The following is a 19,519-nucleotide window of genomic DNA, read 5'->3' as shown; positions in this document are numbered from 1 at the left end:
TTGGTATGAATGTTTCAACTCTTTTATAGTAAAAGTGAAATATCTGAAAAAACAGTGAAATCTCTTAATTTTATCTTATATCCATAAATTTATTAATTTATATTTTCATTATAAAAAAAGAAAAGAAAAAGAAATTAAGGATGTTTATCAAAAAAAAAATTGTCCCATTGATGAATCAAATCACAAAATTCAGGCTACTAAGGAGGATCTAACAAAATCAACATTGAATGCTTTTCACGAAAAAGGATCTGATGGGTATTCATTTGTAAACAATAAAATAGAGGTGTCAGTCTGTCACACTCAGACACCCAAATATCAAGGGTAATTGTGTAAATTAAATCAAACCGTGTGCCATTAACCGAAGCACCTAACCGCCAAAATTGAACCAAAAAAGGGAATATCCCACACAACGTAGAGAGACAAACGAAAAGAAACAAGTCAGACACGGTGACGCGGTAGAAGACTTTGAAGCCTCCACCGGTCCCATCTTCTTGCCTTAATATCCCAAATTACACTCGCTCTTATATCATAATTACGAATTTACCTTCCTCGTTTTACGATCGCACTCTCGAGTCAAGAAGACCTTCTAGAAGGATTCATCGTTGATGGCGTCAGTGTAAATTTATCCAGATTTGGTGTCATTTTCCAATTAGTAAATGACCTCGTTAAAGAAAACAGCGATCGAAGACGGGGGACGTCCAGTAATTAATGCCAAAGATTTGAGCGTTCTCGTCAGCTTCGGACTTTAAAAGGCAGAGATGGAATAATTTAACACGACAACCCCTCTCTTCTAGTCTTCTCTCTTGCTCTTCTCTTCTGTGTCTGCAACTTCGGTCTTCCGGCTACCCCCGCCATCGTCGCAAGAACTTCTCAGCCGAAAATTTCTCTTGTGTTCAAGTCAGTCCAGATCCGAATTGAGTGTTTTTGCCGATGTTGTACTGTTAGGAAGAAGAAACGCGGTTCATTGAGAGTTGGAACTTTTGAGATCAAACCCAGATGATATTTTTGTAAAATATAGTTGGAGAAGTATCATCTCGGTGAACTGAAGTAGAGCCTTGAATGGCAGACTTGAATGAAATCCAATTTTCGTAGTTTCCCGGATCATACTCATGGGTAACTGTTTTGCCATTGAAGAACAAGAACAAACTAAGAAGCCAGGTATTTCTCATTTAATTTATTTGTCTAACAATCATTTCCGTGTTTCTTTTGGGGCATGAATTTCTTCTGGTTCCCGGTCAATTTATGGTTTTCCATATTAGGTGTGACGTATTTGTCAGTTGGTTAAAGGGGTAGAGCTACCGAACCTTTAAGAAAGGTTCCACTTGTGATTTCTTTTGGGGAAAAGTCTGGGTTTGCTCGCAGATATTCTCTCTGTGTGTTAACAGCCATGTGTCTGTATCCATTTGACTGTCCTCACTGTGAAATAACTCTCATACCCTTCAAAGGAAGAGAGATGAACACGATGAGAGTTGTTTCACAGTGAGACAGTCAAATACAAGGGTGAAGAAGGATAGAACTCTCCAAGTCGAAGTTTAGCTCCCAAAAAGATTTGAAGATAAAAAATGTAAAAGCAATATAATGTTGAATCTTGTCTCAGGTGAAAGCGTTTTGAAACTATAAGATCCCTGCTAACATTAAGCTATCCTACACATTCTTAAAGATTGGGGGGCTCTAGTCCTGCTTTAAATGCTTGAGAAAGCTACATTTGTTTTCTCCTCGGCTCAACTGTTAACATTAGTCATCAATGGCCGTATAATTTTGCTGGTATCTAACAAATTTTCATTTTATCTATGAATTTCAGTGGCCGAGTTCCAAGCCACAACTGCATCCCCGAAGAAACAAGACAAAGATGTGGCAAAAGTTACAGCATTTCCCTCAAATGTCAAAGACTTGCTTCAGAATCCTGGATATAGTAATGAGGATATGTTTACGTATAATGAGTTGAGATTGGCTACCAAGAACTTTCGTCAGGATCAAATTCTTGGAGAAGGTGGGTTCGGGGTTGTCTTCAAAGGAGTTCTAGATGAAAGTATTAGACCTGATTACCAAACTACAGAAGTTGCTATCAAAGTGCTTGACCAAGAGGGGTTCCAAGGCGACCGTGAGTGGCTGGTATTTGTCTTCCCTTTTGTTGATCTCGAGCTTACTGTTTCCTTTATTCCTTAGGGAATGTATATCCTTATAATGAATGATGATTCATTTGGTTTGATGTCTGCTCTATTTAAATGGTTGCTTTCTGGGTTACTCTGTTTTCTGATGAAAAAAGAATGTTGAACAATGTACATAATTTGCAATTGTATCTACCTTGTGTAATGGATGGCTTAGAAATATTTATCAGTTATGCTTAGTTTATGGGAGAGTTTTTGACACACCGCTATCGTACATTGATATGATACATGTCTAAAGGGTGAGAAGAGTTTTCTGCAGGTTAGGGGGCCACCTCATTGATGAGAAAAAGAAGAATAAGAGCCTGTGAGGGGGTATGTTCACCCCTGTCTTGTGCAGAACTTTCCCCTTATCATGCCTATGAAAAACAGAGTTAATGTTCAATGCATGTTCTTTGTTTTGCTAGTATTATTTATTATCTTTTTAAAGGATAGAATTCACTGAAGCAAGCAAAGGGATTAGGTCCTGGCAACCTGTTTTGCAAACTGGAAGGTCAGCAACCAGTTCAAATTGAGACATCATGGCATGCCATGCCATGCCATGTTGGGTTTCAGGTTCTTAGTCACTACATGTTGATGGGCTGTGTAGAATGGTCTAGATGTTGAATCATGGTAGAGGGGCCATTTGATGGGATGTGCAGACCCAAAGCTGTACAAAATTGATAGTTCTAGTAATAAGGCCAACCTAAATCATGCTGAAGCATTGTCTTGTGGTCGAACATAGTCTCTATGGTGCTCATCTGTACTGGAAATTTTTCTTTAATGTTTTGACGTTTGAGAGGAACTTCATAGTTTTGTTCTATCCTTTCAGGCAGAGGTCAACTATCTTGGACAGCTCAGTCACCCAAATCTTGTCAAACTCATTGGATACTGCTGTGAGGATGAGCATAGGATGCTGGTCTATGAATATATGGCCAGCGGGAGCCTGGAAAAGCAACTTTTTCGAAGTAAGTAGTTGCTAAATGGCATACTGAGAACTAATCTGATATAAAGAAGAGTAGAAGGTTTATATATTGATACACTAACCCAGACTGGCCTGGAAATTAGGACTTGCCAACCACGACGTAGACCATCTAACTTTTCTGCCTACCTGGTGATTTAGAACCATCTGGGAGAAAAATACCTCTGGTCTGGGTTTTGTAGACACTGGAAGTGTTGAAAATTATTAAGGACTCCAATTAAAATACTTATGAGTAGTTAAAAAGTAGTAGAATATTTTACCCCGAAAAAATAAAATAAATAAGAGATAAGACAGAGTAGTAGAATACTGAAACCAAATTCAAATAAAATATTTGATTCATGAGTACACATCATGAATGAAAGAGTAGCTTTGATCTGGAACAAAATGAAGTTTGTGTTTTCTTTTGTGGGGAATTAGTCAAGACAAATGGTTTGTCAGCTTAAGAAATTTATCTATTCATTGATCACTGTTTCTTATGTTCGCAGAGGTATGTGTATTGCTGACCTGGTCCACTAGAATGAAGATAGCTTTAGGTGCAGCAAAAGGTCTAGCTTTTCTTCATGGAGCAGAGAGACCTATAATATATCGTGACTTCAAGACATCAAACATCTTACTGGATGGGGTGAGACAACAGAAACCTTAATATACCTTCTACATTCTGCATATTCAGTGTTGAATTGTCATTGCATGCTCTACTTAATGATGGAACATTGAAGGTCTATATGGAATAGAAATGTTTACCAAGACTATCAGTTTCTTCAGAATAGTCAAAATTGAAAGCTTCCGACCAGATCTTCCTCCAACTAATGCTGTATCCATAACTTGCAGGATTATAATGCTAAGCTCTCAGATTTTGGACTCGCAAAGGATGGGCCAATGGGTGATCAGACCCATGTGTCCACCAGAGTGATGGGTACTTATGGTTATGCTGCCCCAGAGTACATCATGACTGGTACAAGACATTGCCAACCTTTGTTCTCTCTTGAAGGGCTAGAAATGAAAATAAATTGTTTATTTATTTTTATGTATCTTTTAAAAGAGGAGATAGATGTGTATAAATTTTATTTTCTAGAACCTAAAGTGATATTTTATCATATATCCTGCTCCTTATTTGGCCAGGTCACCTGACAGCTAGAAGCGACGTATATGGTTTCGGGGTTGTGCTCCTTGAAATGCTTCTTGGTAAGAGAGCTATCAACAAAAGGAGGTCAAGTCAGGAACACAATTTGGTTGAATGGGCACGTCCACTATTGAACCATAATAAGAAGTTGCTGAAGATATTGGATCCAAGAATGGAAGGTCAGTACTCGATCAAGTCTGCTCAGAAGGTGGCAAATTTGGCTTATCGATGTCTCAGTCAGAATCCGAAGGGGAGGCCCACCATGAATCAGGTGGTTGAGATACTTGAAATGTTTCAAGAAGAAGGAGAGAATGGGGAAGACCTTCACAGAGGTGTAACCTTGTATGAGTTCCCAACTGGTAACCCCAGGGAAAAACATGCAAGCAGAATTGAAGGTGAGACAGAACCTAATTTTCAAGTGAAACAAAGAGAGGACTTTGCTAATAGCAGGAGCAAGAGTGAGCCCTCCAAGGTTAACCAAATGCAATATGTACAGCTCCTCCCCCACCTATCAGCCCCAGCCCCTGAAGTGGAAACCACTGGGTTTCAGGATTGAGAGAAAACCAATCAATAGAGTTTGTCTCTGTAAGTTGGGTGAGCCAATTATACCCAATTGATTTTTTCTTTTTAATTTAAAATTTTAGGGTTCATCTGATTTATCCAATGAGGAATTGGCTGGGAATCCAAATCAAATCAATATAAAGCAGAAGCTTTTATAAATAATCTTTCATTTACTTTAGTTGCAATCTCAGAATGAGCCTTGGATAATAAGTTGTACGGATGTCAATGGGAAGTGTCTCTGTGGGCAGCCTACATATTTAAACCACATAGATTTGAGATAGTTTCTGAGATATTGTAGGTTCAAAGGTCCCTTGCACATTTGTCAATTTCAAGATGTATGAAATGATCAAATGGCAAAGCCAAAAACTTCCTTAAAATACAATCAAGATTAAATATCATGTGTTATGGATTCATGTTTAGTGTGACGCTTTAATTGTTTTGGCACTGCGCCTGTTTTTTATTTTTAATTTTTCCCAGCTAAATACTCTTAACGTCTGTTATGATCTCCTTTCACACAATCAAGGTATATCAGGTTGGTTAATTTGAGAATGGCAAAGTAGGGTGCTTATATCAATGCAATCACATGTTGGAGGTTTAAAATAAGCAAAATTTTTGAGGTTTAATTGAATTTATGATCTACTATTCGCATGTCAGTATATTTTGTGTGTGTGGGGTGCATAAATGGGGTCATAGACCCATCGCACAAGAACAACTACTTGTTGGAAAAGCTTGAGAAATTTGCTTGGAGGATTTTCTTTTAGGATCTCAAAAGAACGTTAGAGCCTAGAGACTCCTTTAGCATTAAAGATACTTTCAATATTCAATCAACCGCAATAAGCATCAACATCTCTACACGTGATGAATTGATCTCATATTTTCCAACTGATCTAGGTGACTACTTAGAGCAACACCTGACAAGTGAAAAGGCATGCGGTTGCCATTGGAGAGTTTGATTCCACAATCAATGAATCAAATCTCATATCTATTGTAGAATCCTCTTTGATTCCAAGGAGTTTAGTTTCAAGTATAGAACACATATTAATGCTCTTTGCAAAGCCTCCTATAATAATTTGCTTGATCTTAAAGTCTTCCTCCTAATTGTGTGACATTAGTATGTTTATTAATGGCAACGTCAATATTTAACTTTAAAACCCCTACTATAGGAGGTTTCCGCTTACGCTTTCCACAACAACCAAAGCCCGAGAAATTACCCTTGTATAGAACGTCCAATCTTCGAGAATATACGACACATACGCTTTAATGACCCTCTAACCCTCTCCTCGCGGTTATCCTCCCCCTTTTTGAAAATTTTGCTTCTCCAATTCTAAGCATGAAAACAAATTTTTTACTTCATAGCAAAAACTCCTAAGAGAAGTAACATGATTATAAAATTTTGATAACGGAACCGTCCTTGTTAGACCGGTTACAAATTTTGACAGTCAAAAATAATAAATAAAAAATTTTGTTTTTGTTTTCGTAAAAAGGGATTTAAGGTTTTGTCCAACTGTGTAAATATATGGACTATGCTCCTTTATCTTAGAAAAAAGGACAATAGTCTTTATGGTCATGTTTCTACATTAAATATTAAAATCAAGATTCGAAGAAAATGACACCTTTACCCTGAAAAAAAAAAACCTACTCGTATGATACCGCTTCGACTTCTTTTATAAACTTGAAAAAAATAAAAAATAAAATAATAATAATAATAAACAACCGTATGCTCTCGCGTTCACTACGCAAATCTCTTTTCTGTGTGCTCGCGCGTTCACCGACGGTGAACGTACGTACTCTTTGGGGAGGTCCCACGCGGTGCAGGGGGCCGCGTGACCGGGCAGCGTTCTTCGGACAGAAGGTCCACAGTTCCTCTCATGTCTGAAGTGGCTGCAAAAATCAAATCCAGTAGTCGAAGAGTTCGAAAACCTAGATCGATCTGTGCATGGTTTTCATAGCCATTGATAGCAAGACTAGGTAATTCTCTACTCCATCGATACGCTGTTTTACTATTTGAAACCGTACCTCCGATCCCCTCAATTTTAGGTTTATGATTCGCCCGAAACATTTGTTCCGATCAGATATCAAAACTTCAAACTAGTTGTCTTTTTTTAGCACGCTACATTTGTTTGCTGAGCGGTTGATCTCGAGTTGGATCAAAGGTAGTGACTGGCGCAGTTGCTTTTCTACTTCCTGAATTGTAGTGTTCATCAGTAGCTGTAATTCTCTAGGTGGTCCTTATATAGCATTTGAAACCTCGACACTGAGAGGACGGAAATTGGAAATGAGAAAAAGGAATTAGATTCTGTGGTTGACTATCAGTTGTCCGGACTCTGGAGCTAGCACCCAACAGATTTGTTAAGGTATCTTGGTTAGATAAGACTTAATCACATACTTCTAATTATGTTCACATTTATCTCTGAAAATATACATTATTTTTGTTCTTATTTTTGTAAGCAAATTTTACTATAATTATGAATTTCCATCGTTAAGTAGATGCAACTCTTGTATTTGTCTTCATTTACAAATTTGATTGTATTGGTAATGCAATCGGTTTGCATCAAGAAGAATTTTCTAATGTTCGAAAGTGTTAACTGGTGGAGCCTTTTATTGAAGGCGCGTCATGTCTTGTTGAAGTTTGTTCAGATTTGTGGGGTGAGAGACACCGAAATTTAAAGAGGACATGCAATTTTAATCATCGCATAGTCATCTCTCTGGCAACACAGCAGGCTGGGAACATGCAGAGTGTATTTTATGTATTGGGAAGCTCAAAACCAATGTATTCCTTTTCTTTTTTTTTTTTGGGTACTGAGCTCAAACTAAGTCAAATTACAGACAGAGGTGGTTAACTGACTTCATGGTTCATGAAATTATGAAAATACCATTTCAAAGTAATGGAGAGTGTATGCTATCTGCAAATGATATCGTCTTGATAGATGATGCAGAGGAAGGAATTACTGCAAATTTAGAACCATGAAGATCAAACTTGGAATCAGGAGTTTTTAGTTTGGGGGAACAAAGATTAAATGTATGATGAGTGACTTCAGTCAAACCATGAGAGGCGAAGAAGTGGTAAAACCGGGGGAAGCAACTGATACCACAAAGTGATTGCTTTAGATTGCTGGGTTAAACCTTTATTAAAGAGGGTGAAATAGAAGATATTGTTTCCCATAGAACTACATTAGGATGGATGAAATGGAGAGGTGTATTAAGAGTGTTATGTGACAAATGCATGCCTATTAAGCTTAAGGGGAAAATCTATAAGGCAATAATAAGACTAGCTATAACTATGGATTCCTCCCCCCCCCCCCCCCCAAAAAAAAAAAAAAAAAAAAAAAAAAAAAAAAAAAAAGAAGACTTGCCATAACTTATGAGCCTGAGTGTTGGGTAGTTATGAAGAGTAATAAAGATATAATGAATCTAGTGGATGAGGATATTGGGGAGGATGTACAGCAAGGTCAAGAGAGATAGAATAGGTAACAAATGTTTTGGAGCCGATAGTTGAACCAATCCAGGATATAAGCTTTGTGAGAACAGCTTGAGGTTGCATGATCATGTCCATGGAGACTTACGGATGCACCAACAGGAGGTTAGGTTTAATATTGATGGAGCCCAAAGAAGTAGAGGCAGGCCTAAGTTGACTATTGGAGATGCAGTAAGAAAGGATATATGTTGTAGGGCTCTATCCTCGTATGGCACTGATAGAGTTGTTTGGAGGGCAAGGACTTGTATTACTGACCCCCTGTGGGGGGATGTTACTTCTGGGGTGCCACTTGACTAGTGATTTGCCTATTTCCTTTATTTATATTGTTTTTTACATTTACCCCTTTTTAATTGCCTTGTCTCTTATTCTTATTACTATTTTAGCTTCTTTTAGATCCATGTAGCTGGCCCCATTTAGTTGGGATAAGGTTATTGTGGTTGTTATTGTTGGGTGGTCTAGGCCTATAAGGACTGCAACTTGAGAAGTGAGATGGATTTGGGTTCTCATCTCCTCTGGATCTTGTTGTGTTTGCCATGTTGAACGCTTTCATTAAGATTCACCGTTCACCAACCAGCCTCAAAGTTTATGTTGTGAAAGGTTTGTTGTGGCTTGGGGAATACCACTTGTTTCATCAAATTTTTTCTGAGTTCTTAGTGTCTGGCAAACTTGTATAGAGGGTTAGCTTTTGATTGCTCTTACTTTTTCGATGCCCTTTAAATGCTCGCTGCCAACTTTATGCACACCTTCTCTTTAATCTAGAGTTGGGACTTGCAGTGCAATAGCATTGGTGGAGTTAAGATCTAATGTGTTATCAGGTTGAGGTAAGATTAATTCAGTAGACTAGACTTTGAGACTTGGATTCATTTCCAGGCTCCACTCTACTAAAATCTAATCTACAGCAGTCTCTTGTTATGATATAGAGTAGCCCAATCGGTAAATTTTAATGTGTGATCACATGTTAAATTTGACTTATACAAGTCAATTAGTTAAATTTTGACTAATAATTTTCTTATTCTTTGATCTATTTCAGGAAGAGGATTAACACATTAAGATGCAGCACGTGCCAGCTACCATAGAGGAACAACTTCTTCTAAAGTCAATAAAGGAAGAATGCCCTTGGGAGAATCTTCCGAAACGACTTCAAGTGACTCTATCTTCTAAAGACGAGTGGCACAGAAGGTTAAGCAGTTTGTGCTTACATATATACCATTACTGTGTGCCTTTGTGCCTTTGTGCCTCTCTGCTCATTGGTCTTGTTCTCTTCTTTGTGTGGTTAAGTAAAAAAAAAGAAAAATTAGAGCTGTAGTCTTGCCTGGAATTTCCTGCCTCAAAGATGACCTGCAAATTTGCTCCATTGGGAATTTGGATTTAGGGCATATTAATTTATTATTTTCTTGTAAAATCAACAGAGCTTGTGTTACCATGTTTTCTTTTTTGCTGTATTGTCCTTTTACCATAGCAGCTGTTGATCATTCCTGTCTATGCAGCCTGCCTTTTCTTTAAGTGGATTTTCTATCTCTTGATTGTCGATTTCTGGTCAATGGACGGCATAGGTGTGGAATTGAATTTCATTTTCAAGCTAACACTTGTATTTGAGTACCCAAAAATGAAACAATGTAAGACCTCATAAGCCTAATGGTGATAAAAATTTGAGGTAGTAAAAGTCTGCTGGAATAGGACTGAGTATGGTTACTTGAATGGTAATGAAGAGTGAAAAGGATCTTGCTCTGATGCTTTCCTCCTCCCAGCCCCCAGCCCCCAGCCCCCTAACCCAAAAAAAGGAAAAAAATGATAAAAAAAGAATATTTATTGTGATGTCTAAAACATTAACTGTGATTTTCTGGAAATCAGAAAACAGAAAAGAGAAAATAGGTTTAAAAGATAAAACCTAACTTAGACTTAATATTCAAGTCATGTGGTAAATTGATCATCATCTATCATGTGGTTTTGAAGAAATTAAGTTCTTTGCAGTAGGTGCAGCAGGATCAGATTCGAATCTGGTCTAGTTTGGTTGCATAATCAAGATTTTGGCTGCAGAAACAGTAAAAGCACAACAAAGCAATCAAAGTACTTTTACCAATAGGTATCCAGCATAGATTAAACCATACTGGAGTCACCAAGCTAACAAAATATCATATTTTGAAGGGAGACAGAGACTTGATTCAGGTAGTAGCACATAAAAAAAACAGTGGAACTGGAAAAATGGAACCGAGTTTTTAGTATGACCTAGATTCTGTCTTCTCTTTGTAATTGTTATTGCACTTCAAACCCCAAGTTGTTCCAAGATCCTACTATAATTCCTACAAGGCCTCATGAGTAGCCTAGCCTATTTCTGCAGGTATAGTTCAAAAGGAATCTAACTGGTTTCCTGTTTTACCTTTCAATGTGAAACTGCAAAAGAACAATGTCATTTTATAAAAGAGCATAAGTGTGAGATCCATTCCATCATTGATGGCAGCCCCATCAGCAATCTGGGGCCAGTTGGGTTAAGGGGTGTTTAGAGAGCATGAGAGGTCAATGCTACTGTCCTCCCTCACCACCCCTCGCCCACGGGGCCTGCAGTCTGTGTTCTGTTGGTATTATGAGTCAGTCACTTAAAAGCTGAAAGAGGTCATGCAGAGTATTGAGAGCACTCTTCAATTTAATGGTGCATTTGCTTATAGAAGTTGTTAAAAAAATGACGATTGAATGGCTTCAAGTGGGGGGGGGGGGGATAGAGGTCCTTTGAGATAAAGAACTTTGTCCTTTGAGCTAGAGCCTTATGTGCCCTGTGAAAATTTTCCTTTGTAGGGAGCCAATGCCATAGCTGAGGAGATTGTAAGTATGGTTATTACGCCTTATGGCCCTTACTTCATCATTTAGTTCCTGTTGAGGTTTCACAACCATTATTGATTGCTGTATATGATCCTTGTTTTACTATTTAATTTTAAATCAAGTTTATCTAGACAAAAAGGCAAAGGAAAAATAGAAGAGGAGGTACCCGTGAAAGGACAAATGGAGGCTAATTCTATGATTTTCTTAGCTGAATTATTTTTGGTTCCCTTAATTAAACCTAGTTCTTTCAATTGTTCCCTTAATGCAGAGTAATCGACCAATGCATAAAGAAGCGGCTCCAGTGGAAGACTTGTTTTGCTCGAAAAGTTTGTAAAGAAGGTGAATATTATGAAGAGATGATGCGTTATCTGCGAAAGAATCTAGCGGTATGTTTTGAACCAAAACATGCTTTCTTCATTTATTAGCAATTTCATCATCTAGAAACAATTACCATATGGCAATCTGGCTAGTGACAATCTGTACTGTAACTGTAAGTTACCTTGTTGATTGTATCTGGCTGCAGGTTTTCTTTGGTCGTTAGTGAATGCTCTATTGGTTATTGTCCCCCCCCAGGCTTGCGCCTTAAAAAAGAAGAAGAAAGAAAGAAAATAGAATGAAAGAAAGAAAAAAACTAAGTGATAGAATTAATGGCAAGCACATGTGTCACACATAGATGTGGATCGATCTCAAGGAAGTGAGTTCTCTGGAATTGTTAGTCCTAACCCAGGGAGAGTGCACTACTTAAGCATGCTGTCATGATTTAAGTAAAGTACAATAGCAATGCTAAAATGCAAAAATTAAGTATAAAATTAAATTATACTAAATTAATATGCAATAATAAAGTGAAACTAAGATTTAGGCAAGAATGGATTAATGAACCTAAGACCATGCAGGCACTACAGGTGTGTGAAATTCAATTGTGGGGAAGCAATTAATAAACAAATCCTCCATGAAATTTACAATCAATCAGCAGACAATCTAGCCCTATTTCGCATGATTGAGTCGCTCAATAGAAAATATGGATTCCTAATTTAAATGGTTTAGGAATTATCCAACTCATACATTGCATGAAATTATAAGGAAGAATGTGTTGGAACTTGGAAGTTTGCAGTTATGCATTAGAAAGCTAATCAATGGCATACCTAATTTTGACTTTGTAATTGGGTTTTAGTCATATGGAATTTATAAAAGATGCGCATCAGTTATTCACAAGTTGCCCTGTCTTATGGTTTCATCCAATTGTCGAGTTGAAGAGTTTAGCTAGCCATTAAGGACACAACGTGACTGATAATTGCATTTAAAGAATCCTAACTTTTCGAATCCACTCTTCACTGCATGCTCCAATTACAGCACAAACCATTGCTCAATTACAATTTAAAGTAAATAAAACCTTAGACATTTGATCTAGTCCTTAAGTTGAAGAGGCCTTTCAAAAATAGAGACAGAAGATGTGAGAGAGAATATCTGTGAGAGAGTTTTAGTTCAGGGAGGGAAAAAGAAGAAGAAGAAGAAGAAGAAGAAGAAGAAGAAGAAGAAGAAGAAGAAGAAGAGAGAATCAGTGGTAGGAGAGAGGCGGAGTGAGTGAGTTGGGTAGTTGGATTTTTATTAATTAATTGATTTATTTTCCCCTCTTATCTCTTACTTTTGCAAGGTCCAGTGGCCAATTCTTTGCCTACTGCTCAATTTGGGCCTGTCTTTAAGTTAAAAAATGAAATTCCTCCAAATCTCCAATTATCTTAGTGCTGCAATGGATCCTTCCCATCTTGCCCTCTATCTAATATGCAGCTGAACACAGGTATCCTGGTGTCTGGATTGCTTCATATCTCTCCAAGTGGCTTTGCTTTGCTGGTTTTGCAGCGTTCTCTCCGTGTTACTTAGGCATATTATCCTTTTAGATGGCCTTGCTCTTGGGTTGCAATTTCATTCTTCATAATTTATGCTGTCCCTAGTTGACTGTTAGTACTGGCAAATAAGCTTGCAACAGGACTTGGTTTAAAAAAATGAAGAGGATAGTGAACTAACAGAGTCAATTTTCTGAATGTTAAAATATAAATCTGGGGGGAAAATAACTAAAGCAGTTCATCAATTAGAATGGTACCATGCTTTGTTAGCGTGGGATAGAACTTGCAGTTGAGAAATAATTGGTTTCTCTTGATCTAATGGTGAAAATGTTAGGCCAGGTCTACATATCAATGATGAGAGAGTAACAACTGGTTCCATTGATATGTATGGATTCAATGGGCTCTCATAGTTTGAGCCAGTTTCATGATATTCGTTTGTCTTTGTTTTTCACTTTTTGGTGGTTATACTGGGATTGGATATGTCTCCCTTTTAAGTATCTAGATGTTCAGATGTTTGGAGCTTGACTTTAGCAGCACTTTTCTATCCAGCAAACTATGGAGCAAAGAACAGCTTTTAGTGCCTATAGATTGTAGCCTAAATTGAATAAGGGCCTATTTTTTCCAAGATCTTTAGAGTGAACCAACTGTAGAAGGGTATTTTGGGTATTTCTAATGGTTGTGTTGTGTTTAAAATTAAAGGATTTGTATGCAGGTCCTGAATAGGATATTTTGTGAAAATTGACTAAATCTGATGGCTGGTTTGAAAGTCCTGAATTTGGAAGGAGTTTGAATCATAGTAGGACTTCTATGGGTAATGAGTGTGGAGAACCTAATGGAGCTGAAACTCGGGGGGAATACAAGCCTAATATGGGGGAAAGGTTCCTCCAAGTTTGAGTCATTTCCAACTGTTAGATTGGCATAGATCTGACTTGGAAATTTTGGTGTCTAAGGGAGTCCGCAAATTCAAGAAAAATAAAATAAGAAGGTGAGATAGAAGGGGGATCGGATATGCTGGTTGCCACTTGCATGCATGTAGGAGCCTTGCTTAGCTGTGGAGATGGTGGCTTGATCTGGATGCAGGCCAAATCCACTGCTGTAGAGGAATCTCAGCTTGACTTCATTAGAGGCCCTTTTACTGGAGCACCTGGAGATACCTTACCACTGCTGGAGCATGTTCTTCTCTTAGAACAACAAACACATCGGTTGCAATAGCTGAATTTATTGATAATCTGAACTGTGAACTGTTACATGGTTAGGGGCTTTTTTGTAGCTTTATAAACTGCACTCCTCGTTCTACTCGAATAAAAAGCTGAATTGAAATTAACTCTATTAATAACTACTAGCAGAATAAAGACAATTTAGTGAATGTGTATCTGGTTCCTGATAAGCTAATTAATTATTGTGCATCATGTCCTTGGTAAGGTCTATTCAAATAACGTGTATCAGGTCCCTGATAAGGTATATTTGATTAACGTGTATCACTCTTAATAGATTTGACATAATTTAAAAAAATAAGTACCCATTTTCATACTTTGGCATAACCACTATACTTATGGGCCCATATAATAGGGCCCATGACCACATAAACATATGAAACTAAGGCTCAACCCCTATAGCTATCAACCCTAGGTTGAATTCAAAGGAAAATGGGCCTATTTGGACCTGCATCATTTCTTTGCACCAAACAGCCTAGTTAATAATATACCACCTTCCTCTTTCTGACTGTAGACTGTTAAAAGTTATGCTGTTGATTGCTGATTTTGAATATTTGCAGTTCTCCTTTCTAAAACTCACTGCCTCTCTTTCTGTTCCCATTCTGTATGTGGATTGATGCGTTTGTTTTTTTTCCAATTCTTTGCAGCTGTTTCCATATCATCTTGCAGATTACATTTGTCGGGTGATGAGAGTATCACCTTTCAGATACTACTGTGACATGATCTTTGAGGTCATGAAAAATGGTAAAAGATTATGCATTCTAGAAACATCTGTTGGATTCTAGGTTGTGATTTTTTTATTTAGTTTTACTGATTCTGAAATCATCATTGCTTGATGCAAATTACAGCCTACAGGATTTAACTTCAGTAGGTGTTTTCCATTACAGATTTCAGAGTTGCCTTTGAGAAAGCCATTTGCTGTGTTTTTCAGAATTTTGTAAATTACAATACACAGCACACATTACATCACTGAAAGTAAAAGACAAACATAGATCATGTATTCTATTTCTGTGGTTATCTCTATGAACAATTAAGTATTGGAGGCAGAGTATAAGTGTATAACATGCTTAGGGACCATTGCTTGGACAAATAGTAAATGGTCAGGTTGACATCCATGGTTCCATTATTTAAAAATAGGACCAAAATCTCAAAACATTGTGAGATCTTGGTCAAGATTTGGTTGCTTTTCATTTCGCCCCACGTCTTGTCTCGATGGGGTCAAGATTTCAAACAATGGTTGAGATAGATGACTAACAGATCAAAGAAGGATGAAGTAAAAATGATCATATTAAAACTGCTTTTGTAATATCTCTTATAAATGAAGCTATAAGAAATTCTTTTGAGGTGGAACAGCCATGTTCAATGGAGGCCTTTGGGTGCTCTAGTATGGAGGAGTGATTTGATTGAGAGTGACGGAACTAAAGGGAGGGAGATCTAGGGCAAAAACCTCCAAAATAGAGAGACCTTAGGAGAAGTGGACCTTGGTCGAGACAAAAAAAATTGGCAAAAACAAAAGCCCAATCACAGGGAAAAAAAGGCTGAAATTTGTCCCGTTGTCGTATTTAAGGCCTCTTGAATAGAGCTGGCCTTGGAATTGTGAGAAAATAACCCTAACTTTGTCTTCTAAGTCAACCCTATGTATAAAACCAAAATGTAGAGATATCAAGTTATTCATGTTATCAACTATAAAGTATTAAATACATTACACATCAAACTATCAAAGAACTTAAATGGCTTCAAAATTTTACGACCATAAGAAGTTTTAGACTTTTAGTAAGTCATAAATCATAATCCATAAGTTCACAATCACAATCACAAAGTATGTGAGTAATAAGATTACAAGACTACAAGACAGGAAGAGTATCACTCAAGATTTTGCATCAATCGCCGAACAATCGGCCACATATGACTCCCAAGTCAACTCATCACTATAGTATGTCACTTATCGGTTTAAATGTCCATTAAATTGGTTTCCATGATTTTTCGATCAAAGCTTTTGGATCAACATAATTTACACCAAACTCACACACCCATTGTAGAATATTCTATGTGAAGAATTCAAATTTGGGCCAAAATCAACATAGTTGTATAATGAATTGTAAATGGCTTTAAGATGATAATTTGATGTTTTACATGTGTATTTGTGTTCTCTTTGCATATTCCACATTAGTTTATATCAAGTTTCCGCAATTTTCCAAAGTTGCAGCCAGATTCGAGATTTCGGCAAGATATCAGTTGGACATGTGCCAATTATCAACTTTAGGTCTAGGCCTGATGTTGTCATAGGTCAAAATAACGAGAATCTCCCAATGTGTTTATTGGCCTCAAATTAGGTTAGGCAAAAACGTCAAATTTCATGTCAAAATGACCCCAAATACAAAAAAAAAAAAAACAAACAAACAAATAGGGGTTAAAACGCATAACTTTGTCATCGAACCCTTGCCACAAATAGAGCTGGTTGGGCGACATGATCCCCATGTTGCCAAGCCCCATTTAGTTGGGACAAGGCTGTGGAGTTGGATACTTTTGAAAGCTTGATCCCAGCCCCCTTTAAAAGAAAAAAAAAAAGAAAAAAGAAAAAAAGAATAGAAAAGCAGTCATGGGGGTATCAAAAAAAGTCATCTCAAAATATCTTAATCATATGGTGAGGAGTCCAGCAAGAAGTAAAGCTGTCCCTCATATGCCTAGAAACTCCTCACCAGTTAGTGCTCAATTTGGTAAATGCTTGGCAACTTCAAAATTTCAAATCTCAGTTTCTAGGCTGTTTTTCTCAGGCTCGAACCCATGTGTGGATCACATTTCAAGGTTCCAACCATGCTTTTGGTTTGGTGAGGCATGAAATGATGAAATAGATATTTACACTCATAGTGGGTTCCCACATTTGTGATGCCACTGATGCATGTGCATTCTATTGTATTATTCATCAATATTTGGTTTTATCTATTCATGCAGCGTTAGCCTTCTCTGCTTTTGTTATTGTTGGTTAGCTTTTTGTGTGAGGGACGGCTTATACTTTTAGATATCCAATTATCCATATTAACTTAACATATTGAGGATTCTGAAATATATCTCACATACTTCTGTTTCCTGCAGAGCAACCTTATGACAGTATCCCGAATTTTAGTGCTGCTGATGCCTTGAGACTTACTGGGATAGGAAGAAATGAATTTATTGATATCATGAACAAGTGCAGATCAAAGGTACTGTTACTAAATGGGTGTAAATGCGCCATCTTTGTTTGTGAATTTGACCATGTACTGCCTACCGGTCACATCGGTATTTTACCCTTCTTGAATGCCGAGAAATGAGAATCACCAAGATGCTGTGACAACTTTGCACCTGTCTGACACATGTTTATCCCAATCCTGTAAAATTAGTTAATCAACATGGTTGTGCTTGAGTAGATTTATCCTGGTAGACATTTCACACATGTTGGATATTAGTAAATATGTCAATGTGTTACACTTCAAGTACTAGCAACTTTTAAACCAGTTGAAAGGTTCATGGAATAATTTGTCTTACATTTTATTTATAGAGTTGAGATTCCTAGGTCTTCAAGAATGCCAAGATTATGACATCTATCTGCTTGTAGAAAGGTGCATGAACATTCAATTCAAGGATCAAGTTTTCGATTTTGATCTGCTTTTGATCCTGTTCAAAGGTGAAATGACCAGAGTCTTTGTAAAATGCATTCCAGTTTGCATTGAAATAAAACTGAAATTGGCTATTTCAGCAGTTGAACTTTTGAATTTTCCCTGAAACTTCAGGGCAAGCCTATGCAAGTGTAGTTGGATATTAAATGATTAGACCGGGGAGAAAAAACACGTAAGAACTCATAAGTCTGTGGAGCCATTAGAAGGATGCTGCTTATTTCCTTGTTGTGGAGCAAAAAGTTGGGAACTTGGGAGTTCCCTTTGAGGCCGTTGTGCTGAAGGCCTGAGTTGGAGTTTCTCCTGATTATGGAAGCCACTTAGACTAGAATACCATTCATCTGTACAGCCTTATAGACCACTTGTAAGAATTCCTTGACAAAAAGACTTTTGCCTGGACCACCATACGAGGCTCCATTTTCACACGCATACCCTTGCTGTGATTATTTAGACTCATTAATTCAATCATGGTTGATCTGGAAATGAAACAAGGAAATCAAAAGCACTATAATAAGGTAATTTAGCTACTGGTAGTTTTGTAAAACTTATCCGGTTTCTGGTAAGCTCCTGCTTCAACAATTACACAAGCATTCTGAATCCTCAAAATTCTGCAGTGAGGACTCATGGGTGGTGGCATTTTTATTGATGTCATTTTCTTGAAAGGACTGTAAACTCTTCTCTTCTTGTTTACAATTTCCAGAACTTCACTGAATAGTTCTTCCAGTATTTAACATTCTTTTGGTGGCTTTTTAATATCAGTTGCATTGAGAGCTTCATTTGCAAAGTCATTACCTTGTCAGTCAATGCACTTCCTTTGTCTTGACTATCACATTTTCTGTTGGTTATTGCCAGAAAATTATGTGGAAGCTGAACAAGTCAATTGCAAAAGAACTATTGCCAACACAACCTGTAGACTTTCCAATTGAACCGTGGTGGGGAGTTTGCCTTGTGAACTTCACTGTCGAAGAATTTAAGGTGAAGTTTGTAAAGCATCTCTCACTTAAAAAATTGGAAGAGAATTAGCACATGAAATTCTTTGATGGAGTTGACAATTCAATGGACACATCAATTTCTCATGGGGATTCATGTTTCCATGGTTCTATTTCTGTGGTCGTGTGCGAACTTACCTTCTTTTTCATTCTCATAGAAACTCACTGAAGAAGAGATGTCAACAATAGACAAAGTCTGCAAGGAGGAAGCAAATTCATTTGTTCTTTTTGATCCTGACATCATACATGGTCTGCACCGACGAGGATTGATCTACTTTGATGTTCCTGTATATCCTGATGATCGTTTTAAAGGTAATTAATACTTGCAAATGTGCATTTACTTGTCAAATCTTTTCTCCTCTAAACTTGATGCGCTGTAGTTGTTTGGATATGAGATGTGTTTGGTTGCCATTGCCATACAATTATGGGCCAGATGGATTTTGTATTCTCTCAAGTCGTAAATGTTGCATTTGTTTTCATATACATATTGTAAAACATTGCATTAGTCATAAATTGGTACTCACACTATTGCTTCTAAGTGCTTGAAAGTTCATATTTGCTGGCTGAAAAACATCAAAGAAGATGAGCCTCAGGACAAACAGAAGTAGAACGAACCAATTGAAGCCTGGGTTCCATGAAATAAGTTCATGATCCCTTGTTCTTACTCTTATAATGAATCTGTTGTTAGTTCTTTGCTGTATGACCTTTTCTAAGTATTGTTATAGTATT

At 37.4% G+C, this 19,519-nt stretch overlaps 2 protein-coding genes across 3 annotated transcripts in view; both read left to right on the top strand.

Annotated features, from left to right (window-relative positions):
• The first annotated feature begins 745 nt into the window (after positions 1-745).
• Positions 746-5,302, top strand: LOC149026661 (putative serine/threonine-protein kinase PBL17). The gene is made up of 6 exons (XM_089155035.1): positions 746-1,158; positions 1,802-2,112; positions 2,977-3,112; positions 3,612-3,748; positions 3,955-4,078; positions 4,246-5,302. The coding sequence occupies exons 1-6, from the start codon at positions 1,110-1,112 to the stop codon at positions 4,800-4,802; spliced, it is 1,314 nt and encodes a 437-aa protein (XP_089011161.1). The 5' UTR covers positions 746-1,109; the 3' UTR covers positions 4,803-5,302.
• Positions 5,303-6,593: 1,291 nt separating this feature from the next.
• The window catches only part of LOC149026660 (uncharacterized), a 29,270-nt gene continuing 16,344 nt past the window's right edge, over positions 6,594-19,519 (top strand). The window contains exons 1-7 of one of the 2 annotated variants that reach the window (XM_089155022.1): positions 6,594-6,775; positions 9,313-9,461; positions 11,365-11,482; positions 14,799-14,895; positions 17,245-17,351; positions 18,654-18,776; positions 18,949-19,102. In XM_089155022.1, the coding sequence (XP_089011148.1) occupies positions 9,334-9,461; positions 11,365-11,482; positions 14,799-14,895; positions 17,245-17,351; positions 18,654-18,776; positions 18,949-19,102 (727 nt within the window). In that variant the 5' untranslated portion in view covers positions 6,594-6,775; positions 9,313-9,333. Of the gene's footprint in view, positions 7,162-9,312; positions 9,462-11,364; positions 11,483-14,798; positions 14,896-17,244; positions 17,352-18,653; positions 18,777-18,948; positions 19,103-19,519 lie in introns of both variants that reach the window. The other variant, XM_089155014.1, reaches the window with a different exon arrangement.

This window comes from Hakea prostrata, chromosome 1 (genome assembly GCF_041222555.1).
Source record: "Hakea prostrata isolate BN-2017 chromosome 1, UWA_Hpros_2, whole genome shotgun sequence".
Classification (NCBI taxonomy): Eukaryota; Viridiplantae; Streptophyta; class Magnoliopsida; order Proteales; family Proteaceae; genus Hakea; species Hakea prostrata.
The sequence above is the reverse complement of the archived record's forward strand: the minus strand, read 5'-3'. Positions and strand labels throughout refer to the sequence as shown.